We start from the raw sequence: 24,425 nt of genomic DNA, 5'->3' as shown, positions 1-24,425 counted from the left end.
GAACTATAGAAAAATTATTTAACTTTGCAGGGGCAATTCAGAAAGCATTAAGACCTCATGGCAAAAGTCAGCTGTACTGTGTGATACAGAACAAAGTAAACCACCCAAGCCACCCAGTTGTCAGCAGGGCATGTCCACCCTGAGAACTCTACAAGCATTTCCCCTCGCTCTGAATTAGAGCCTTCTAATGGCTTGCCTGCTTGGGGTCCACGGTGGCAGCAGGGGATTCCAGTTCTATAGTCACAGGACCATCATTCTGGATGTTTACTTGCATGTAGGCTCCAAACTTGCCATCTGAAAATTAAAAGAAAAAAAGTGTCACGGGACTCTTGACAGAAGGATGCGCACCGAGGGATCACACTATTGAAAAAGTGCAGTCAACATTTTTTTTCCAATGGTTTGTTAAAGATAGGCCTTTATTCCTACACGCAGGTGCCAAGATAAATCGCCTGACTTTCAAGAGTGTTGAGCACCCAGTAACCTCCTAGAATGAAATGCTTATAAATAAATTGAGCAGAAACACTCATGCTTTCATCAAATAAAAATGAAATGCACTATAATTTGGGGAAGGGCCCATTTTTTTGTTCTGTGTTTGAATGGGGTTCTGGTCCATTACTAGGGCTCCAAGGCACTATGATAAATAATAACTCCATAGCCTGTTTTGGTAAATGGGGGCTCTCTGGAGTCTGTGGCCTCTGATAGATGCATAGCATGAAGTGGCAAAAGGTAGGGACGTGGCTTACGATAGAGGGGGTCTGCTATTCACACAGCTAGGTGAACGTTGAAAGTATAACAGAGCTTCCAATACAGAAGGAGAAGCTGGATGGGTAGACTGGGCGGCTCTTAGTTCATACCAGAACGGCAGACAAGAGATAGCGTTCTTTCGGTCGGAGGGAAAGGATGCAGCATGTGTTTTTGGTTTTGAAACCATATCAGGAAATCAGGATGGTAGAGGGCCATGTTTCTGGTCTGTATTTGGGGGATAAAAGGTAAGAACGCAGTATTTAACCATAATAAGGAGCTAAAATGGAGGGTGGCATACAGGCTTTACGGGGTGGCTGGATGAAGGTTCATCGCTCATATTGGAAAGGTATAGGAGGCAGGGGCGGTAGGGCATAAAAGGGGTTGTGACTTAACTTGCAACAAGGTGGAGTCAGAGAGGCCAAGGTGCTCCCATAAGGCTCAACAATGGATTACCTCAAATGGTGGTTTTGTTTTGGTTTTGGGCATTTTTGACACTATCTATTTACAGCAGGGTTCCCAACATTATTCCTAGGGTGCCCACTTCACCATGGATTGGTGCCTGGACACTTCAGTTCCCACCAAATTTGGTCTCGAAACAGTCGCTGCGGTGTACACGTTTTCTCCTGTCCTTTTCTGCCTGCTCTTTTTCCTTCTCATCCCTGCTTTATTTCTCCTGCAGCTCTTTATATTTCTTCAGCTTACTCCATCCCCAGTTTCTCACCCTGCCCCCTGTGCTCTTCTTGTCTCCTTTTCTTCCTATGTGGCTGAGACTGCTCTGCTGCCAGCCCCAACACATTCCCTCTCCTCATCCATGAGCTTCGGTCTCCTTTTTAGCCTTGCCGTAGAGACAGCAGGTAGCAACACAGAGAGAAAAACGTTGTGTAATGCCTCGTGGGAGAGGGAAAAGGATACCAGACAGACAGAGAGGAACAGTTACCCACAGGCTCCTCTACCTGTGAACACGGGTATCTGGGAACCCCGTAAGTAGCAGGGCGCACCCCTAGGCTGGGACAGATCCCTGACGCGCTGCCTTATGGCAACGCTACCACAGCTTAATTGTTCTCGTGAAGAACACCTGTACAGGTGCATAAACATTGTGCTATTTTGGATAATGCTTGAAAAGGATTTTCAGCAGATAGGAAATAGCCATATCTCAAAATCTGCTACTCCAAGGTTTTGTGCCTGCTGAGCCAGTCTCTGAGGGAACACCTGGTTGTGAGCAAGTGCATCCTCAAAATTATGGACTAAAATGAGTTAAAGTTCCCCAAACACAAGAGCTTCTTCCATTCTCCAAAGCAAAGTGGTGAATAACCCTGAGGGAAAATATTTCCCCTGACCTTGAATTAGTGTTCCCAGCACAGATGTGCATTAAGCCACATCTAATCGATCAGATACATCAGACGTTAGCAGACAGCAGAGGTGATGGAAAAGTCCCATTTCTGACTGCATAATACACCTGAAGAAATGTTCTGAGACTGTTTTCTTGTTCACCCAGATAAAAGCTGAGTTTTGCTATGAATAGTGAGCTTAATCCCCACACGCCTGTTGCAGGCACATACGTTTGGAATCTCAGCAGAAATACCACGTTTCTGTTGCTCAGCAGGCCACCCTACAAACAGCCCATCCAAGGGTACCGCATGGCCCAGCCCCGTGTCATGTAGAGTCCAGCTCCAAGACAGCTCTCCAAGAAAGTGCAAGGTGCTGCGTGTGACCCACAGGAATGGCATGGTTTGCCACAGCTGGTCCACTGCAGCACACACCTGTGTGTGCATGGGAAGAGAGAGAGGGTCTTCAGAACACAACTGCCTTTATAACACATTCTGTAGCAGTGGCTGAAACCAGCCTGCACAGAGCTTCAGATCCTCCCTTCAGGCCGAGAGGCTGAAGATTACACTCACTCTCCCAAACTCCTCTGTTGTTCCCCAGTGCAAAGTTCTTTGCTTGGGTTCTGAACTGCAGATTGGAATTTGACCAAATCTTTCCACACAGATGGGAGCAACTTGCTTTGAACAACGGTAACCAGATTAGCACCAAAGCTGCTAGCTTCTTTCTGATAATCAAAGACGTAACAATGCACTGCTGCTCTTTCACGGCTAAAAGTCATAGCGTTCCAAAACACAAAGCAAAAAGAGATTTCTTGCAATGGAAACTCATTAATGACTTCCCTAAGGACTGACAATTATGAAGAATTATTGCTTCAAAAAAACCATGACAAACCTATTTTCCATTCAAATAAAGATACCATGAAATATTCACTATCCTGGGGAAATGCCATTCTATTCTCAATTGCTAACTAGCTATGCACCAAAAATACCAAGTAATAATGGAAAATAAAACAATTTACGAGACTGGAGTGCTACCAAGCAAGTGAAAAACAGATCTGATCTGCCTCTTTCTCAATTTGCAAACTTGCAGGAGACTGGAACATGAAAGGGGTCCCACAGGGAGATGACGTCAGAGCATTCAAAAAGCCACAGCCATTATAATTCTTTTGCACATTTCTTAAACTCTTTGCCACCCACAACAGATTAAAACCCACAGAGAAACCCGAGATCATTTTTCTATATTTGTGGCCCAGAGGTTTGCTGGTGAATCACATGGGCAAATGTTTCCTGGGACGATTATAAATGATTCACAGCTGAAAAATAAGTTTTAGAACACTGAATTTAACAATGGTTAACCAATAGCTATGTCCACAGACTAAATACTTATTCAGATGTTTAGGGGAAATCTCTTTGCATTTATATTGATTATGGCACAGTACATCTTACAGGTTTGGTTCCCAATCAGAGGGAGAGGATCCTGTTTCTGATAAACACATTAAATCTGGAACTCTAGCATTAAACACAGGCTAGCAGGGATGGTTTAATGCCTAAAAAAGTATGCAAAGTGGTTGCATGTTTACATAGCTTCCCCAGGAAGTGATTATAAACTCTGGATGAACTTGTACCAAAAAGGTGACTGTTATTTGTACACTACATACTCCCATACGACAAGGACAACACCAGGTTTATAGCCCCATACTTAAAATGAGAAGGATTGTTTTGATTCAAACAACGTTCACCTCAGGCAAAAGCCAAGCTTCTGAAAACAGCATCTTAAAACGGAAACACTTGCTGCTAATGCTCTGGCTCCTTATAGATGAAGGCTTGGTCTACACTAGAGCTTACTTTGGTATGACTTATGTTGCACAGAGGTGATGTAGCCGGGAGGTGCACGGAGGCCACCACCTGCAAGCATCCGCTACAACTTGCAGGAGACCCCGAACGGGGGGCGCCGGGCCACAGCCTGAGCAGGAGAGGTGGGGGGTGCAGCTGCTCCCCGCTAGTGGCGCCACCTTTGCAAGGCTGTTGCCCCCTGTGCTGCACTGGCTCCTCCATGACTGGGGCTTGCCGCCGCCGCAAGTGGGATGCTCTGGCTCTCCGGTGCCTCCGGAAGGCGGCTTCTCCCTGCCGAGCTGCAGCAGCAGCCCAAGCCCGGCAAAGCCAGTGAGTGGACTCGGGGCGTGGGCCACCTAGCTGGGGTGGGGAGGGCTCGTGGGGAGGCTGTGCACCCCCCAGGGGAGTTCAAGAGGCGGGAGGGGAACCTGGTCTGGGGAGCAGCCCCTGCGCATGGCTGGCCCCTGGGGTCTATAAAGGCTCATTGGGATTTGCCCGTCAATGAACCGATGTGCAGGGGTGGGGGCGCAAAGTGCAAGTTTCGCCTAGGGCGCAAAATACCCTTGCACTGGCCCAGCTGATATCAAATATGTTCTCCCTGCCGAAGCACTTATCGGCTGACCAAAACACCTTTCAACTTTCTCTTTGATCCAAGAAGCTTATTGACATTAGTCTGTATGTAAGAATTTAATTAAAATCACAAGTTCATTTGTGCTTATATCATCACCCTCTTCATTTTTTTAAAGCCTTTTCCTTTAGAGGTTTGTATGTACGGTACCTCCAGGGCCATAGAATTTTTCTTTTCTTTTCTGTGTTTAAGGTGAAACGAACAAGCCATTTCTGAGATACAGGACTTTAAAAATAGAAGTAATTTGCATATAGAATATTCTCTGGACATCTCTCAGACAGCATGGCCTAGAAACTTCACATTTGTTTTATTCATAATTCTATCTGAGGATATGTCTGCACTGCGCAATTACACCCAAGCTCTCATCCAGGTTTTAGCCTTAACTCTCCTACTGTCCACACAAAGACCTCTGACCTGGGTTTGGAGGTGTTTTAAGCCCAGGCTGGCTGGGGATGTGGACTACAGCCTGGGCTCCAGTTTGACTTTGGCTGTAACCTTCAGGCTAAATCATTCAAGTGCTAATAGTCCTCCAATGCCCTTCCCACAATTCCCTCCCTCCTTCCCAAAGGACAGACAAGTTCTCTTGGAATTGACACGAATAACTGAAAAAGAATCTTAGAGCTTCCCAGCACGATGAACCATAGGCTATGCCCCGAGACGGGGGAGTGCAGAAACAGAGGCCACAGTAACTGAAGTACTGCTTTGCAGTGGGCATGCTCATATCTGGGTGAGGCTAACCTGGATTCTAATCACATGGGTTAACTGTGTAGCGTAGACATAGTCTTAGATAATTATCTCCACCCATTCTCCCCTCTACCCCCCGCAATTTTTGTAATATCTTTGGGGAACTGAACTTGAACGGCTAGTTCTCTGACCATTCCTCCCATTATCCTTCATAAGAGCTAATGTACAGAACAATTTCTGGCAATGTAGGCTGCTGACTTTAGGAAGTTTTCAGTACAGATGTCAGGATGTTTGACTGGACTAGTTATTACAACTTTACCAAAGGCCTGGTGAGCGCCACAGGCTCCACTGGTATATAGCTTCACTGAATATGAAATCTCCATTAGCTACAGTGCTCCAGCTCAGCAAGATTATTACAGTTTGTGAATTCCATCAGCCAAATTACTGGGTATAGTAGGAAGAGAGCCTGAGATATAAACCTCTGTATCAGAGGCCTGATATGAGGCAGGACCTGCTCACAGAATCTGGCAAAAACAGGGCTAATATTGCAGAAATACACATTCCTAAGAAGCGCTAAGCACAGAGCACTCACGCAAACGTAACCCGATATCAAGTAGTACCAAAACATCCCAGTATCAAGGATGGCACAAAAACACTCCCCAAGGATAACAGGAACACACTAAAAGACAAGGTCAGGAAGACAGTACGTAATACGGATGTTTTGATCAAACCAACATGTACAAGGTGGTGGGTGATAACTAGCCACATCAGGGGGCAGTAACTATGTCAGAGGCAGTACATAACTTGTTTGTATCAGGGTATAAAGATGCATCTCAAGGGGAGCATCTTTGTCCAGCCAAGGGGGGAATGGAAAGTCCTGCCGTTCACTGAGCAACATCCACTGTCACAAGAATATGTGTCTCAGTGTCCTCGCAGAGTCTGACAGGTGCTAATACCATACTTTGTTGGCAATAAATCTGGTCTGGTACCTTCGTACCCTAACAGATCTTGTTGTCATTTGGCGGATCACTCAATGTCTGCTGTGCCGGCTGTCTGCGCAGAGCAGGGGCAGCACACAGACTGTTTACAAACTTCAGAAAGTTTACAAATATGCTGGCAAAGGCATCGCACTCTGTAAGTCACACACTGCTGGAGGAGATTTTAATATCCATCAGAAGAATTTGATTCAGTAGGTCACGACTGGCACAGCCTCCAGAAAGTATAAATTAGTAGATAGTTCTTATACCTGAGCTAGTTTGAAATGTGCATTACCTGGCAGGGCAGTGAGGACAGCAATTCCCAACCCCTGACACAACACTATTACAGACATTATGCATTTTTAAATGTACATTTGCAGCAAGACAGAGCGGAAATCAAAGCTATTTTTAAAGTAAAAGCAGACATTCAAGAGACAGTGGTGACTACTATTTTATTTCAAGAGCACAACTATGATGTTGCTTGGGGAGGGAAAGAGGAAGCATTTAAAATATTGTTGTCAAAATGTAAGAAGCCTCAAAGTGAAGCACTGTGATATTAGAGTTCAGAAATAATGAAACAGAAAATTCCACAAAGCCAGAAAATAAAGCTAGATATGCCAAAACTTCTATATTTCCTTCTCTAGGTGAGAAACATACTTATGTTTTTCAGTTTAATTTCACTGAGAGATGAGGCTTCAACTAAGCAAAGGCAGTACTGGACCAGATTCTGGTCTTGTTGACTTCAAGGGAAGTTTTGTTACTGCCTTCATTGAGAGCAAAAACAGGCTCCTTACTTAGTAATAACTTGACATACACATAAAAGGAAACATGGGATTTAGGCTATAACTATGGTGGATAAGAAGCAGCCTGAAAGCTACCGTTTAAAATTTCAGGAAGCAAGAACTCTGTAATTTCATCAGATTTAGGTTACTATATTATGTGTCAAAACTGAAACATCTATTAGAACAACATTAGATCATTATCAGCACATTAACTGCAAAAAAAAATTTTACTAAGACACTGGAAAGCTGACATGAGACTGACATTTTAGGAATGGATTTCATCACTAGCAGACACAATCTCTTTTGAAAGTGTATATGATACACCAGTATCTGGGATAATTATGGTTCATATACTGTCAGTCAGGAGATTAACTCTTAAACCTTCCCCTCGCTACCATTTTTCTGCTTACTTTTCTGTTTTCCTCTTAAGCAGGATGAAGCAGACCGTGACAAAACGAGTTATATTTTTATACTTCAATCTACCCTACTAGCGATAGCAATAGTTACACAAATGTACTTTCTGTATGCACTTGTTTGCTATACATTTACACTAGAAATTCAATACAAATTAGAAGAGGACCACAGGACACAGAGAGAAAAGACAAACAGAGGGCTGATCACAGGAGAGATTGTTACTCACCATGTTTCCTTTAGCAAAGAGAAGACTGCTGTTTAGTTACTATGAACAGAGCAGAGACCAGACTGACTAGATTAGATCTTAGTATCAGCAACATACAACATATCCTACCACCATCATCAACATGTAACATGGTGAAAAATGAAGGAGTAAAAAGTGAAAGTCATAATGTTCACTACCCCGTTCACTTTTAAATGTGACTATTAGAAAAACCTTAAGGAGAGAAGATTCTGGCTTGGTCTAGCTGTCTGGGGTAGCACCACGCATGGCCACAGGTGGGAAGAAAGACTGAGGCATCAGTCTATGTCGCTACAAAGTGGCAAAGAGAAGACGGCATTTCTTCGGGAGCAGTTTACGTAAGCAGCTTTTGCTGGTGACATTAAAGACTGGGGCTTAAACCGCAGAAAGGACTCAGCTCTACCCCAAATGGGAAAGACAAAAGTCACCCACAACATTTTTAAGTGCCCCTTTTTCAAACATACCGGCTCCACCTTACCTTTAATAAGCTCTGGCTTGTAGGCTTTTTTAAGTTGTTCTAGGAAGTTGTTGTAGAAAGACTCTGCTTGGTCTGCAGGCATAGCCATGTGATAGTCTGGTTTGTTTCCTTTCAGGATGCACTGCAGAGTGAACTGGCTGACACAAAGCACCTCATACTGTTTATCCATCACGCTTTTAGACCAGTGTTTTCCACTTTCGTCTTCAAACACACGCAAGTTTAAAATCTTGCGAACCCTGTGAGGAGAAACAGAACAAGGAAGGCTACTTGCATGACCCTGGCTTGTTCCAAATCATCACGTGTAAGGTTAACAGGTGTGAACGGCACACAGGTATTGATACAAGCACAGGTAACAAGAAATAGATTATAATACATAGGTACAGGTATTTGATCACAAGCCATTCATTCATCCCTTTCCCTAAAAAAGGGAAGTCTGATCAATATCACACATACAGAACCACAGGCATGAAAGCCCTTACAAACTCATCACGCTATTTGTATAAAAGCCTTCTCTTAAACATTTGGGGAAAAATAATTTGGAAGCAAAATTAACTGATTGGGGAGGACAATGATTTATTTGAGGAGGTAAAACTGATTTAGAAAACAGAACCAACTGCCTGGACTGGGCACACAAATGGGCCACAGGGCAACTATGAACTGGGCCCAACACTAGTCGTCAGCAGAGATAATCGCCCCCTCTGTATGTATGCATTGTTGGTTCATTTCTACTGTTCGATCAATAATAATACTCCATTCCCATCCATCTGGATTCTTTTAAGTTCTTCCTTTAACGTTTATGCTGTTTCATCACTTGCAGCACCTAGTAATGAGCCCTGCGAGTTTCAGTTTGTCTGAGGAGTACATCCAAGGCAAAACACTACAGTCATCACTTTAAATTGATCATTTTGTCCCCCACTGAAGAGGATGTTATTAGCCTAAACTTGGAACGCACTTATCATCAAGCGGAAGGCTTTGCCTTTCAGCTGTTTTTATGGCACAGTCATATATTGATGTTCAAGAATCTCTGAGTATCAAAGAAACAGAAACTGCTCCTGAAACGAGCTGCTGATTAAAGGCTGCTGGAAGGCCTGCGGCAGAGACTTAAACCATCATCACTGATGCACTTAGCAGATGATGACAGCATTGGAATTGTCTCACTTGCAGGATCAACAGACAAAGTTTCATTCAGTGACACTTGAAGAACCTGCTTAAAGCAGACTGTCATTTTTTCTCCTTAGCAATTCTGGACCATGTTTATATTTTATTTAAGAATAATTCTCTCTCTTCACTAGTTCAGTCCATTCAATTGTTTCCTGACTCTTTATTCAACTTCCATATACGTTGAGTCAGAGAAATTAATCCCTTGGAGTTTGGGAATCTCTACATTCTAATCACTCAGGTGCAGTATTGATCACCAGCTTTCACGGTTACTAAAGCAAGCATGAGATACAGTGACTCAGTGAACTGAACATACTTTGAAGACAGGAAAAGTGAGATAAGGTAGCCCAGCTTTACACAGAAGCACATTTTCAAATTTCCTGCCCATCTTCTAAAAATTTTAGATTCTAACAAGTCAAGCCCCAGGACAGTTCACAGCTCCACGCACCATTCTCTCTTCAGCATCCAATGACAGTTGATTTAACCCAGTTTCCACTCTTCTCTCTAATCACCAATGACTTTATCTATTTCATTCCCCTTCTCCTTCCTTCTCTAGGAGTCTTTAGTTTTCTTAGCCTTTCTTACTTGACTTAACAAAGCGCTAAAGTTTTCATGTGCAGATTGAAAAGAGATCCTGAGATTTCCAGTATCACAAAATTTTTCAAATATGTTGTATGTTAACGTAAACAGTTTATAGTGACATACAGTAGAAATGTTTAAAACAACTATAACACCCCCCAAAAAAAACAGAGGTTATTTTCTGGGGAAAACATGTAGTGGTTGGTTTATTTGTTTTAGGGAGACTTTTCCACAGTGCTGCATAAAATGAAGTGAAACTACATTCGTTAGTCTCTAAGGCGCCAAAAGCACTCCTCGTTCTTATAACCAGGAGGCCCACAATCAAAGTGTAACATAAAAAAACAAACACGGAGAAGCTCACATTTTCCTACAGCAAGAGGCCACTTTTTGAATATAGTTCTGAGATTACTGATTCAGAGTTAGTAGCATATGAATAAACAGGAATTAAAAGGGAACACTCAATGCATGTCATGACTTACATGTGTTCTAGCTCTTTGTGAGTATCTTCCAAAGAAATACCCAGCAACACACAGATGCCTCTTCCAATGGAACTTATTTGTTCCCCACCCACTGCAGGACAACAACAAAAAAGAGTGTGAAATTAACACACTATCTGGCTTTATGGCACATGCAAGCATCAATTCCAACAGGCAATGGTACAATAAATGCTTTCTGGATACGTCACTTGAATTTAAGGAGTTAACTAGCTGTCTACAGCATGTACACCAATTCAGTTTTATAGAGAGGACTGAAAGTCATTTCTGTGAAAGGAGAATTACCTTACAAGTAAGTTTAGCATCTTGCAATGCTGTAAGAAAACTCAGAACATGTACACACGCCATACATTCCAAATGTTAACTCCCCATTATACATTTCTATCCATCAGTTTAAAGGCAATATTTAGTGTCCCGCCCCCTTTTTTGGTGAGTTACAAAATATCAGCCCCTTGCCTCTCATGAAATAGATTTGCTAAATGAAGAGGTGATTTGGCAGCTCAGTATGCTTGCTCCAGTGTTTCAAAACATTGCATGAAGAGTTTTAGCCTAGCAATTCTCATTATAGTCAACGTGAGTCACATGGTTAAGAACATGAAAAAATTCTTCGAAAATTTACCCAACTGTATTAAATCAATAAACTCATTTGATTTCTGCACTGCTGAAGTCTCTACAAAAATTAACATTTTAAAAGATTTTTTTTTGGTCGTTTTCACTGCAAAAAATAAGTTGCATTCAACTTATTGGTTTTTCATGATTTGCAAAGAGACAAGCATTATGGCGCAGAGGTTAAGGCCCTAAGCTGAGACCAAACAGACCTGTGTTCTCTACAGCTCTCAAGTTGGCTGAGCAGTCTACGGGGTCCTGAGTGGTTGGGGGTGGGGGTTGAGTGTTTTTCTAAACGTAATGCTCTAATACAAGCACAGCTATTGAACTTGAAGCAGGAATTAATACAGGGACATCCTGTTACCTTGTTATGCAGAAAGTCAGATGAGATAATCACAACAGTCCCTTCTGGCCTTCGAATCTATCTACGAAAACTGATCTTGGTATAAATGGGCCAATTCTACCCAACCGCATGAAAACAAGTATCAGTTTCATGACATCTAAAATAAAATATGTCCCTCCAGACCCACTGTAATATGCTCAGAGAGATAAAAAGTGATTTTAATGAGAACCTGGGGCCATGGCTAGGATTACTTTATTTAGATTTATACAACATCTAAAAAAAACACTGAGCATTTTAAGATTGGTTACAAAACACAACCATACCTGTACAAACAAGAAAAAAAGCCAGCAGCTACGCACAAAACAGAATATAAAATGCCATGAAAGCTGAGAGTCAAAGCTGTGAACAAAACCTTACCCACCCTCCAGCATGCCCTTGCTCAAAAACCTGCAACAAGTGACTGGTTGAGCAGCGCACCTGGAGGGTCAGTAGATTTGGACAATTTCCAATGAGGGATTGGTTGGAAGGATCAAATTATAGAGCTGAAGGCCCTTCATGGAGACTATCTTGTACCCAGCCTCCTCTGATTGCTACTGAGAGGTTGCCAATTCAAGCACCTCTGCTGATCTCAACTGTATTTCCCTCAGATAGGCATGTCCCAAGCCACTTACGGCTTTGTGGGTCAAAGCCAACACCTTAAATCCCAATCCACAAATCAGGTAATCAGCGTGGATCACACAGCACTGGTGCCATGCTCCACGTAAGATACGCGGATTAATAAGTAGGGTTGCTGTATTGACGGTCTGCTTCAGTTTCCAGATGGATTTAAGGGGAAGCCCCAAATTGAACGTATTGCACTCTTATTATCTTCTGTCCTGAGGTAGCATCTCGGATCCCTAGTTATATACCAGTGCCCTGCTGTCATAGACAGACAGACAACCTGCCCTCTGGACTATGAAAACTGAATGAGATAGGTTATGAGCAGGTCAGGTCAAATCAAATGTCGCAGTCATGCTGGAAGTACACATCAATCAGTTCCTTCACTGAAAGAGGCCTTTTAACAGTCTACACCAACAACAAAACTTTGAACTTCATTGGGAGGCTCTCAGAGAGCAAGCGGAGCCGAATGTAGCTATGGGAGAATAATGATAATACAGATACAGACACTCCCCAGCTCAAATTTTGCATAAGTCGGAAATGTATAGCCAACCATTTGCAAAAAAAAAAAAAAAAAAAAAAATCCTCCTATTTCTAGCTTACGGAACTTTTTCCATAAGCACAGATTTGCGTAAGTCGGGTTTGCGTAAACCAGAGGGCGTCTGTAGACCTAAAAGCACTATACAAAGGAGTTACAAATCATTATCTCCATTTTACAGATGGGGAAACTGAGGCACATAGAAGTGAAATAACTTGCCCAAGGTGACCCAGCAACCCGGAGCAGAGCTGGCAATAGAACCCAGGAATCAAGTCCCTGTCCAGTGCTCTCTCCACTACTCATCCTTTTCTTCAAGTCCTTCTCCCCCAATAAATAGCCATAGTGCCTGCTCCCACAGCTGCTTGGAGATTTATCCAACTGCAACAGAATGGTTTTCACTTTAGTGCTGTGGGCTCCGCCGCTGTCCAGAGGTCCTAAACATCAGAAGAGAGAACCAAGGGAGCCCTGATCTGTTCTCTTTGTGGCACAACTCAGCAAAGCACTGAGCAGCAGCAGCGGCACTGGGGCTGGCTGGAGGCTCGGGAAGGCAACACTAACATTTAGACGGGTTTTTGTTTTGTTTTTAATCTTGAAGGAGATTTTGAATGAAAGCTTTGACACTGTACAAGGTGATGCGGCTCGTCTAGGAAAGCTTTGTAGTGGTTTACTCAAGGTTTAGTAAAGAGAATGGGTGGGTGGGCCAGGGTGTGTGGAGTGGGGGGAGGAACAGTGGGGTGGGATGGACTGTAGATACTTAAGGGGAGTGGGAGAGTGGGAACATGGGCTGAGGGGGCAAGTAGGTGGGATGAACGGTGGTGTCATAAACAGATAGCTCAGGATTAATGTCTCTTTCACCTGGAAAGGAGTGACCTGAAACACCTGACCAGAGGACCAATCAGAAAACAAGACTTTTTCAAATCTAGGTAGAGGGAAGTTTTGGGTGTGAGTTCTTTGTCTTGGGTCTGACCCTCTCGGCTATGAGAGTGAGTTTTTCTATCTCCTGGCTTTCTAATCTTCTGTTTCCAAGTTGTAAGTACAAAGATAGTAAGACAATAAGGTTTATATTGTTTTCTTTTGTATTTACATGTGTGTAGTTGCTGGAATGTGTTAAATTGTATTCATTTTGGATAAGGCTCTTTTACTCATTTTTACTTTTAAGTAAATGACACTGTATTTGTCACCTTAATACAGAGAGACCATTTTTATGTCCTTTTCTCTTTCTTTTTATATAAAGCTTTCTTTTTAAGACCTGTTGGAGTTTTTCTTTAGTGGGGACTCCAGGCAATTGAGTCTGCAGCTCACCAGGGAATTGGTGGGAGGACGAAGTCAAGGGGAAAATCTCTTTGTGTTAGATTTACTAAGCCTAACTTTGCATACCCTCTGGGTGAGGGGGGAAAAGAGATTAGCTATCTCGGTACTTGTGTTTTCCAGGACTGGAAACAGTGAGGGTGGAGTCCCTCTGTTCAGATTCATGGAGCTTACTTCTGTATATCTCTCCAGGAACCCAGGGAGGGAACACCTGGAGGGGAGGAGGGGGAAGGAAAATGGTTTATTCCCCTTTGTTGTGAGACTCAAGGAATCTGAGTCTTGGGGTCCCCCAGGGAAGGTTTTGGGGAGACCACAGTGAGCTAGGCACTGTATAAATCCCTGGCTGGTGGCAGCGTTATCATGTCCAAGCTGGTAACTAAGCTTGGAGGTTTTCATGCTAACACCCATATTTTGGACGCTAAGGTCCATATCTGGGAAAAATGTTATGACAGGTGGGTACAGGGAATGTGTATGTGGGTAAGGAGGACAGTGGGAGAGGGTAGGACAGTGGGTGCAGGGGTGGGAGGGACACTGGGTGCATGGATAGGTGGGTGCTCGAGAGCGTAGGTGGGTGCAGGGGTGAAATAGTGTGTGGGAGTGCAGAGGCAGTATTTGCAGGTCTGTGGGTGGGAAGGTCAGTGGGGGCCAGGGGCAGCATGTGAGTGGAATAGCAGATGCAGGGGCTGATGGGCGGGTGGGAAGGAGATGGGATGCAGGGGAGAGTGGGAAAGATGGGGTGCAGGGGGAGGGTGGGCATGCACGGAGGTGGGAAGGACACAAGGTGCTGGGGGAGGGTAGAACACGGGGTGCTGTGGAGAATGGGAAGGACAGTGGGGGAGGGCAGAGCGCAAGGGGAGAGATAAGAACAGGACTGCAAGGGGAGGGGGTGCAGGGGGAAGGATGCATGGGGAGGAGGAAGGACGGGGGTGCAGGTGTGGGGGGCAGAGGGGGAAGGCCAGAGGGTACAAGGGGAGGGGCTGCAGGGAGAGTGGGGAGGATGGGGCGCAGGAGAAGGACAGGGTGCAAGAAGGATGGGGTGCAAAGAGATGGGGGTGCAGAGGACGAATGAGTTGCAAGAAGGACGGGGTTGAGGGGGAGGGGGAAGGAGGAGGGTTGTATGGGAGAGGGGAGTGCAGGGAAAAAATGGGGGATGGGGTATATCGGAAGGGGGAACAGGGGAAAGGACAGGGGAGGGGTGCAGGGGTTCATGGGGAGGGGGTGCAGAGGGAAGGGGAAGGATAGGGTGCAGAGGAAGGGGGTTCAAGAGGAGAAGGAAGGATGGGGCAGGGGAAGGAAGAGGGGTACATAGGGTAGGGGGTGCGGGGTTACATGAGGAAGGGGGATGCAAGGGGAGGAGGAAGGACGGGGGCAGGGGAAGGACAGGGAGGGGTACATAGGATAGGGGGTGCAGAGTTACATGGGGAAGGGAGATGCAAAGGGAGGAGGAAAGACGGGGGCAGGGGAAGGATGGGGCACATGGGGAGGGCTAGCAGGGGGGTGCAGGGGAAGGATGGGGTGCAGGGGAAGGGGGTTCAAGAGGAGAAGGGGTGGAAGGGGAGGAGGATGGACGAGGGGCAGGGGAAGGACGGGGGGGTACATGGGGAAGGGGGATGCAAGGGGAGGGGGAAGGATGGGGGCAAGGGAAGGAGGTGCAAGGGGACAAGGGGGTGGATTGGGAGGAGGAAGGACGCGGGGCACATGGGGAAGGAGTGGAAGGGGAGGAGGATGGATGGGGGGGCAGGGGAAGGACGGGGGGTACATAGGGAAGGGGTGCAGGGGAAGGGGGTGCAGAGGAAGGGGGTTCAGGGGGAGAAGGGGTGGAAGGGGAGGAGGATGGAAGGGGGCAGGGGAAGGACGGGGGTACATGGGAAAGGGAGTGGAAGGGGAGGGGGGAGGATGGCGGTGCAGGGGAAGGGGGTGGAAGGGGAGGAGGAAGGATGGGGGTAAATGGGGAAGGGTTGGAAGGGGAGGAGGATGGACGGGGGTAAATGGAGAAGGGGTGCAGGGGAAGGGGGTGGAAGGGAAGGAGGAAGGAGGGGGGGTGCAGGGGAAGGGGGTGGAAAGGGAGGGGGATGGACGTGGGAATACAGGGGAAGGATGGGGGGTAAATGGGGAAGGGGTGCAGGGGAAGGGGGGTTCAGGGGGAGAAGGGGCAGAAGGGGAGGAGGATGGACGGGGGGTACATGGGGAAGGGGTGCGGGGGGAAGGACAGGGGAGGGGTGCGGGGGGACATGGGGGAGGGCTGCGGGGGGAAGGACAGGGGAGGGGTGCAGGGGTACATGGGGAGGGGGTGCGGGGAAGGGGTGCGGGGGGAAGGACAGGGGATGGACGGGGGGACATGGGGAAGGGCTGCGGGGGGAAGGACATGGGGAAGGGCTGCGGGGGGAAGGACAGGGGAGGGGTGGGGGGGTACATGGGGAAGGGCTGCGGGGGGAAGGACAGGGGAGGGGTGCAGGGGAAGGGGAGGAGGATGGACGGGGGGGACATGGGGAAGAGCTGCGGGGGGAAGGACAGGGGAGGGGTGCGGGGGGACATGGGGGAGGGCTGCGGGGGGAAGGACAGGGGAGGGGTGCAGGGGTACATGGGGAGGGGGTGCGGGGAAGGGGTGCGGGGGGAAGGACAGGGGATGGACGGGGGGACATGGGGAAGGGCTGCGGGGGGGAAGGACAGGGGATGGACGGGGGGGACATGGGAAGGGCTGCGGGGGGAAGGACAGGGGATGGACGGGGGGGACATGGGGAAGGGCCGGTTGCAGAAGGCCGAAGCCGGGGGGGGGCCCCGCCGTGCACTGACCTGTCACGCTGGCCTGGCTGACCCGCTGGATTATCGCCTTCATGGTGCCGAGGCCGCGCAGCCAGGCCCGGCCGGGGATCAGCGGCGGGACCCGGAATCAGCGGCCGCGGCCGCCCCCTCCAGGCCCCAGCGGGCACTGCCGCAGCCCGGCCGAGAGCCGGCGCGGGGTGAGCTCCGCCCCTGGAGGAGGGAGGGGGACGGGACAGCCCCTATGGGGAGAATAGGGGCATTCCCCACAAGGGAGGAATAGTCCGGGGGTGGGGGTGAAGCAGCCCCTATAGAAAGAGGGATAGAAAGGGGATAGGCCAGATAGGGGAGGAATTGAGGCAGACCCCATGGAGCGAATGGGGGACACTCCCTCTAGGAGTAGGAAATGGGGAGCAGTCCCCACAGAATGGGGGACACTCCCTCTAGGAGTGGGAAATGGGGGGCAGTCCCCACAGAATGGGGGACACTCCCTCTAGGAGTGGGAAATACTGTCTTCCTTGAAAATGAAATCAGGATGTTTGCTCAGATAGAAAGGTCAGGAGAGGATCTTGCTTCACAGCCTCATAGCCAGTCTTGGACATAGGAGAGCAGGCTTCGATGCTCTGACAGTCAGCAGAAAGGCTGCTATTGATCCTGGCTGCTTTTAACGTAAGGGATACATACACACAGGTGGGAGATCCTGGGTTTAGCTTTGTCATTGGTTTTCCTCCACATTTATGTTAAGTGACCACATTAAAGAGCGCTCTGTGCATGCCACTATTCTGTTGCCACAGAAATAGCCACTTTCACCGCAAAATTCCTGAGTGTCATTTTGCCATCACTTCCCGGTGGCCGTTAGCTTATCCCCTTGACAGCATGTGCTAGTGGCGGTTTTAAAGACGGAGCAGAAGGCACTGACGTGGTGAGCCTTTTCAAGTTCAGCACAGCACTGAACTTTAAGGATGACACTAATGGCACCAACATTAAAGCAAGGAACTGACAGGCAGGAAAGTTACTCTGAAGAATCCCAAATGTTGAGAAAGGAGGAAGCATGAGGTGATAGAAATATGAACTAATTAATTCTTGGTGGTAAATTTGAAGAGATAGGGGCAGGGCCTGGGAACCAGCATGGAACTAATGAATTGTGTGTGTTCAGAAGATGGGGAGTAATTTCTCCAAGGTTAATTTCTCTAACCTTCACTGCTTCAAATGGGTTTGGCAAGCTCCACATCTGATGACAATGACAACTAAGGTAGAAAATTGGAGGGAAGGCTGTGGTAAAGGTTTGCATTGCACTTCTATCTGAAAAATGTCTTTATGCTTCTGATAGCACTTTTTATCTACTGGGACTGGGCGACAGGAGATGGATCACTTGATTATCTGTTCTGTTCATTCCCTCAGAGGAACCTGGCATTGGCCACTGTACAAATAGGAAATAATATATCAGCCTGCAACAACTGGCAGCAAAACTCAGGTCAAATAGTTGTACCTGAAACTACTTGTAATTCTTTTTTAAATGACTAGCTTGCAAGTTGCTTGCGTCCATTTTAAAGGGAAAAAAGTGAATAAGGCCTTGACCTGCTTTATAATTTAAAGTGTGCCACACACTTCTTTTGGCAAAGAAAGATGATGCATTTCATTAGCAGGATAATAGAAAGATCCATTTCCCCTCCACAATTACTCCATAACTAGGCCTACATGCTTCTTAAAATACAGACTTAATTTAAAAGGTCTTTATGAAAATCTGCCTTTGGTTGCAATAATAGTCTTCCATGGGAGCAGGACTAGATTCTTTAACTCAGTAAACTCCACCTCCACCCTCTTACTAAAAGCTTTCTTTGGCTGTTCATTCACCATTTGACAGAGCAGCACAGACACTTCTTTCAAAGTAAATGCAAATATCTCCCACGGATGGACTCATCCCTTACCTACACTACATACTAGCAACTGTCAATGATCATGTATAAGGTTTTTGTGTTATGGAGTTCGTCTATCCTGGAGATATCACACTTAGGTGTTTTTTGTTTTAAAGTCCTTGGCGATACCTCAAGCAGGAATTTCTTTTCTAAACAAAGTTGATTTTTTTGTCCTGTTTCAAATACTGCTCAATTCATGGCTGTTCTTATAGGTTTTTTAAATCTACCTCACTTTAAACAATGCCTAATTGTAATCAAAAATTAATTACTTGTGGATTAGCATCACTGCTATCAACATGGATTTGGGAATACTGATTAGTTACTTAATACTATAAATCCAGCAGAGGAAGCACAAAACATCTCTTAAGCACCTTTTAAAATTTTCTAGTTTTGATTAATCCAGAAGATGTTCTCTCCCCCCACCCATTATAATTTTAAGATTCTTTTAAGTACTGCAAAACAATCAAGGTTTAAGAGATGAAAGATTTTACTCTATTCCCAATCTGAAGTTATTCTAAAGATAGCATTCCACATTTATTGCTCTATGACCTCCACATCATGTGTGTTCAATTAGTAAGTTTAAAAAAAAAAAAAGCTGCTTCCATAGCTGCTACTGCTATAAAATCCTGCTGAGCTCTGAAAATTAAACTCTGTTCTTTCCAGTTTACTGATCTTCCCTAACCCAGATGAGATATAATATAGTGGTAGTCAAAATGCAATTATGGCAAACACCTCATTGGTAAAGATTCTGTAAATGGTACTTTGTAAAAAAGATATAATCAACTTAAAGTCTAAGTAATTTCAAGTACACCTTCCCCATGTTTGCAGTTAATGTTAATCTCTCCTCTGTTGCTGTCTGAAACAGCCACAAACACAAGGAAAAATGTCAAAGCACTAGATGAGCAAACTGAAAACAAAGATATTTCTCTACTCTTTTCAGTTAGTGATCTCAGATGTTACTTGTAATAAAAGAAGGCTAGTCAATCTTTGCACAGTACTTTGAGTATGGCAAGTGCTGGGTAAGTGTTACATATCAGTAGTAAATAAAATAAATGTTCAGGCATCACTTTTATATTTATAGTAGGCCTTAACAATTCTCTTGCTGAAGTTCCAGCCAGAAAACAGACCAGCTCAGTCTCCCCTATCTGTGGGCTCTGCAATACGAAGAGAAATAAAAACACATTTACCAGTACAGTAACTCTGTATACACACAGAGGTGACTCTGAATACACATAGTGAACTGGTCTGTGGAGTAAAGTAGTGGGATTCTCACCAAAGTGCTCTTCAGATGGGAGCCACACTTTTAAGTTGTTGCTAATGCAACTTTACATATGAACAAATTGCTTCAAGAAAGTGACCTTGTAGAACAGTTGAGTCATGAACATCGACAAAGCTATTGGTGAGAGTGCAGTTAATATTGGGCACTATTTACACCTTTAACTTCACTCCTTTAGGAAAAGGAGATGAAACAGATGAGTTATTCCAACTGAGTACAGTACACTTGAGTCACTCAATTGCGTTTTTAAGAGATGAATTTCTATATTCTTTTATGTATTAAAGTTGGAAAATGGGACTGGAAGTAGATAACATGAGGACTCTCTCAAAAGCCAACAAAGTAAAATATAATTCACCTTACTGGAAGAGCAGTTGGTGTCCAAGATTGTGAATGTGAGACAATCTCTAAACTGACTGCAATTTCTTATTATCTGATCAAAGCTAAAGCTCTAGAGAGGAAATCATGTTAATTTAGTAGACACTACGTGGGGTGCAAAATCATTAAAATAAACTTCAAACTATACAGATTTAATTACAGGAAGTTTAATAATTTGTAACTTGTTTAATATTTCAGCCCTGTAAAAGTTTTTGGGAAAAAACTCTGTCTTTAACAGAGTTGAAAAGGTTTACTAGGCTTTGCAAATCATTCTGGAGTTTGTTGTTTTTTGTGGGCAGGAGAAAGCGTGTGTGTGTGTGTGTGTTTGTGGTGTATTTTTTTTTTACTTGAAATAGATAAAACCTGCTCTTCAACAAAAGACTTTTCATGTCCAAGCAAGCTATCTTGATGCAAGCCATTTCTCTTGCATATGTATCAAATTCCTAATTTTCAGGATCAGTTACTCTTCTGGACCAGGGCCTTCACTGGTTGCAAAGAATGATTTCACGGTATCATACAGGTCACTTATAGGATGTGCAGCATTCTGTTTATATGTTATTGTTGATGTGAAAAAGGCATCTGTTGGTATTTCCCTTGGAAGTGTTCTTTCTTCATCTAAAAAAAAAAAAAATAAAAAGAATCAATTCTTAGGCACTCTCTCGTTTCCCTGCTTATGGCTGCCAACACAGTTGTATCAGGATACTGTAACAACTATATTTTTAGTCAGTTTGTGGTTCACTTAATTGCTTCCCAAAATGTAGGAAGGAACAAATGACATTTTTAGAAACAATTTAAAATCCAGTTTAGAACACAAGAACAGCCGTACTGGGTCAGACCAAAGGTCCATCTAGCCCAGTATCCTGTCTACCGACAGTGGCCAATGCCAGGTGCCCCAGAGGGAGTGAACCTAACAGGCAATGATCAAGTGATCGCTCTCCTACCATCCATCTCCATCCTCTGACAAACAGAGGCTAGGGACACCATTCCTTACCCATCCTGGCTAATAGCCATTTATGGACTTAACCTCCATGAATTTATCCAGTTCTCTTTTAAACACTGTTATAGTCCTAGCCTTTACAACCTCCTCAGGTAAGGAGTTCCACAAGTTGACTGTGCGCTGCGTGAAGAACTTCCTTTTATTTGTTTTAAACCTGCTGCCTATTAATTTCATTTGGTGACCCCAAGTTCTTGTATTATGGGAATAAGTAAATAACTTTTCCTTATCCACTTTCTCAGCATCACTCATGATTTTATATACCTCTATCATATCCCCCCTTAGTCTCCTCTTTTCCAAGCTGAAGAGTCCTAGCCTCTTTAATCTTTCCTCATATGGGACTCTCTCCAAACCCCCAATGATTTTAGTTCCCCTTTTCTGAACCTTTTCTTTTTGTGTACTAAATGAAATTTAAAACATTTGAAAGGGCCAGTTTGGTACTGGCAGCAGAATTATTAAGCCATAACATTAATAAATGGCAGGAACAAATGAATAACCTTGACAGCCTTTTCGGCACTATCCGCCAACCAGTTATAAAACCAGATTGAAATTTTGGGTGTATTCTGGGGAGATTTACAAGACAACTCAAAGCAAGACTAATCCTAAATATATTTGGCATGCATGTAAGCCACACGGATTTTGTGTGTGTGGACATGGTGTATTTTACAAGCATGTTGAGCTAACAAATTTTTTCTTAAGTGTGTTGAGTATAGACAGAGCCTAGGAGTGAAAAGCTCAATCTCCAAGATCATTCATGTTTGGCCCCTCTGCTGAGACTTGCCAAACAGTGTCAATGCTGGGTTTTTCATTAGCCTCAGCATTGCTGACATTTCCAAGCTAAAATGAACAACCAGGAAACAAAATGTTTTTGAGACAAAACTGTCAAGACTTCTTTATATATCATCCAGCAGCAAATATCGGTGCAAGCTTCCCTCCCTCTTAGGCCCTTTGTAGCCCGCCTCCAAGTTACAAGTCAAAGGCAACTCACCAACTGAACTGGGGCCTAAATATTTACTGAGCCCTTCCTTGCCCCCCTCCTGCTGCAGGCGCCGTTAAACGCGCGCACAGTGAAGCGTGGGTGCAAACTGGCGGCCCGCCACCCACTCCGGGAGTCACGGTTCTGAACGCCAGCGCTTCCAGCCGCCGCTAATCTCTCCGACGTTGGGACCACCCCGCCCGGCACCCGAACCAGGAGCGCAGCGGGGCCCCTGGTGTCCGTCCCCCCGCAGAGCCCGGGGCAATGCCAGCGCAGGAGAAGCCCTTGCCCCGGAGGCAGCAGCAGGGACAGGCCAGGGGAAGGGCACCACGCACGGTGCTGGGCAGAGGCCACGCTGCGTCCAAAGCGCCCCGGGATCCACACTAACTCCCCACACACGCAGGGGCGGGGGCCCGGCCCCACCCCCGGGACACATCCGGCCCAGGCCGGCGCGGCGGGGCAGGCCTCAGGCGGGCCCTGCCCGTACCGGGAGGCAGCCGCTCCGCGCGGTCGCTCCAGTTGTAGTAGAGGACGCAGCCCAGCAGGCTCCAGCTGCCCACGGCGTACAGGACGGCGAAACGCGCCTTCCAGCGCAGCGCCTGCAGCGAGAACATCCCCGGGCCGGGCCGCGCCACCAGCCAGCAACGCCCGCGCCTATTGGCTGCGCGCAGCGAACCAATCGGGTGCGGCCTCCCCCCACGGTGGGGAAGCGGGCTCCTTCCGGGAGCAAACGCGGTCTCGCGCAGGCGCTCTGTCCTGGCCGGTAGCCCCGCCCCGGGGCCGGTCCTCCCTAGAGACCCCGCCCCCGTGCCCGCCGCTCCCAGCCCCCTGGGCCGGATTAAGGCGGGGCGGCCGCCCAGGGCCCCGGCTCAAGGCAGCGAGCTCGGGCCGCTAAAAGGGGGGGAGGGGGCTCTGCGCGCCGCCCCGCCTCCAGCCTGTCCCCGCAGCTCCCATGGGCCGGTCCCACCACTGGGGCCGCAGGGCCGTGCCAGCACCTCGCACCCCTCCTGCACCCCCACCCCCTGCCCCGGGTCAGAGCCCCCTTCTGCGCCCAAACTCCTGCCCAGACCCTGCATTCCCACCTGCTGCCCCAGGTCAGAGCCCCCTTCTGAGCCCAAACTCCTGTCCACCCCCTGCCCCAGCTTAGAGCCCTCTTCTGCGCCCAAACTCCTGCCCAGACCCTGCATTCCCACCTGCTGCCCCAGGTCAGAGCCCCCTTCTGAGCCCAAACTCATAGACTCATAGGTCAGAAGGGACCAGTCTGATCATCTAGTCTGACCTCCTGCACAAGGCAGGCCACAGAACCCCACCCATCCAATTTTATAACAACCCCTAACCCAGGACTGAGTTATTGAAATCCTCCTGTCCAGAGCCTGCACCCCCACCTCCTGCCCCAGGTCAGAGCCCCCTTCTGCACTCAAACTCCTGCCCAGATCCTGTATCCCTGCCCTAGGTCAGAGCCCCCTGCTGCACCCAAACTCCTGTCCAGACCCTGCACCCCTCCTGCACCCCCACCCCCTGCCCCAGGTCAGAGCCCTCTTCTGCGCCCAAACTCCTGCCCAGATCCTGTACCCCCGTTGGTGTCACTCTGGCATAACCCTAGGTAACTCGGGAGGGTGGTAGACCAGAAGTGTCAATGAAGCCCTCCTGTTGTAGGCCTCAATGAACCAATGTTCCTCCATGTTAAACGCTTTGTGTAACCTAATATGTTAAGAGCTGTAAAATGTAATGTCAGCAGTTAGTTTTCTGATTGTAACAGCCAGTTCCCTGCTGTAACACACTGGAGCTAAATTGAAGCAAGTTTCAAGGCTGCTTTTAGATACAGCATACATGTCTTTGTAGCAGGAAGGGGGAGAGGGAGGGGTAAGACAAAGGAGTGTATGAGAAGAGAATGCTGCAGCTGGACAGAAGAGGGAGGGGAAACGGGGGATTGCTAGGCAGCAAGAAAAAGTTGTGTAGTAAACAACTAGGATATAAAAGGAAGAAACTGCTTGTTTTAGGTGTGCAGGATTTGAGATTGTTATTTCTCCCTTGCACCTTATTTGAGTTCAAATAAACTTGTTTTGCTTCTCCACGCTGGTGTCTTTATTGGCGTGGCACACCAGGCGACAGACCCCCTCCCGCTGTTGCTTGGCCTCAGGCAGTTATCTGCCAGCAACACCCCCACACCCTGCCCCAGATCAGAGCCCCCTTCTGCACCCAAACTCCTGTCCAAACCCTGCACTGCTCCTGTACCCCTAACCCCTGCCCCAGGTCAGAACCCCCTTCTGCACCCAAACTCCTGTCCAGACCCTGCACCGCTCCTGTACCCCTACCCCCTGCCCCAGGTCAGAGCCCCC

At 46.7% G+C, this 24,425-nt stretch overlaps 2 protein-coding genes across 3 annotated transcripts in view; both read right to left on the bottom strand.

Annotated features, from left to right (window-relative positions):
- The window catches only part of DTD1 (D-aminoacyl-tRNA deacylase 1), a 96,774-nt gene extending 80,080 nt beyond the window's left edge, over nt 1-16,694 (bottom strand). The window contains exons 1-4 of one of the 2 annotated variants that reach the window (XM_030558106.1): nt 16,583-16,694; nt 10,323-10,413; nt 8,107-8,342; nt 197-294 (exon numbers count right to left, since the gene is read on the bottom strand). In XM_030558106.1, the coding sequence (XP_030413966.1) occupies nt 197-294; nt 8,107-8,342; nt 10,323-10,413; nt 16,583-16,625 (468 nt within the window). In that variant the 5' untranslated portion in view covers nt 16,626-16,694. Of the gene's footprint in view, nt 1-196; nt 295-8,106; nt 8,343-10,322; nt 10,414-13,899; nt 13,928-16,582 lie in introns of those variants that run through there. The other variant, XM_030558107.1, reaches the window with a different exon arrangement.
- Nucleotides 16,695-20,263: 3,569 nt separating this feature from the next.
- SMIM26 (small integral membrane protein 26) lies at nt 20,264-22,747 on the bottom strand. Its single transcript, XM_030558105.1, has 2 exons — nt 22,574-22,747; nt 20,264-20,731 (listed from the first exon to the last, which is right to left on the bottom strand). Exons 1-2 carry the CDS (start codon nt 22,698-22,700, stop codon nt 20,577-20,579), a joined length of 282 nt encoding a protein of 93 aa, XP_030413965.1. The 5' UTR covers nt 22,701-22,747; the 3' UTR covers nt 20,264-20,576.
- Nucleotides 22,748-24,425: the final 1,678 nt, after the last annotated feature.

Source organism: Gopherus evgoodei, chromosome 3 (assembly GCF_007399415.2).
Source record: "Gopherus evgoodei ecotype Sinaloan lineage chromosome 3, rGopEvg1_v1.p, whole genome shotgun sequence".
NCBI classification, from domain to species: Eukaryota; Metazoa; Chordata; order Testudines; family Testudinidae; genus Gopherus; species Gopherus evgoodei.
The sequence above is the reverse complement of the archived record's forward strand: the minus strand, read 5'-3'. Positions and strand labels throughout refer to the sequence as shown.

Excerpts from the sequence above, each read along its gene's own strand:
- SMIM26 (XM_030558105.1), bottom strand. The coding sequence starts at position 22,700 with ATGTTCTCGCTGCAGGCGCTGCGCTGGAAGGCGCGTTTCGCCGTCCTG. Across the intron at positions 20,732-22,573 it reads CGCGGAGCGGCTGCCTCCCG|ATGAAGAAAGAACACTTCCA; the intron begins GTACGGGCAGGG and ends TTTTTTTTTTAG.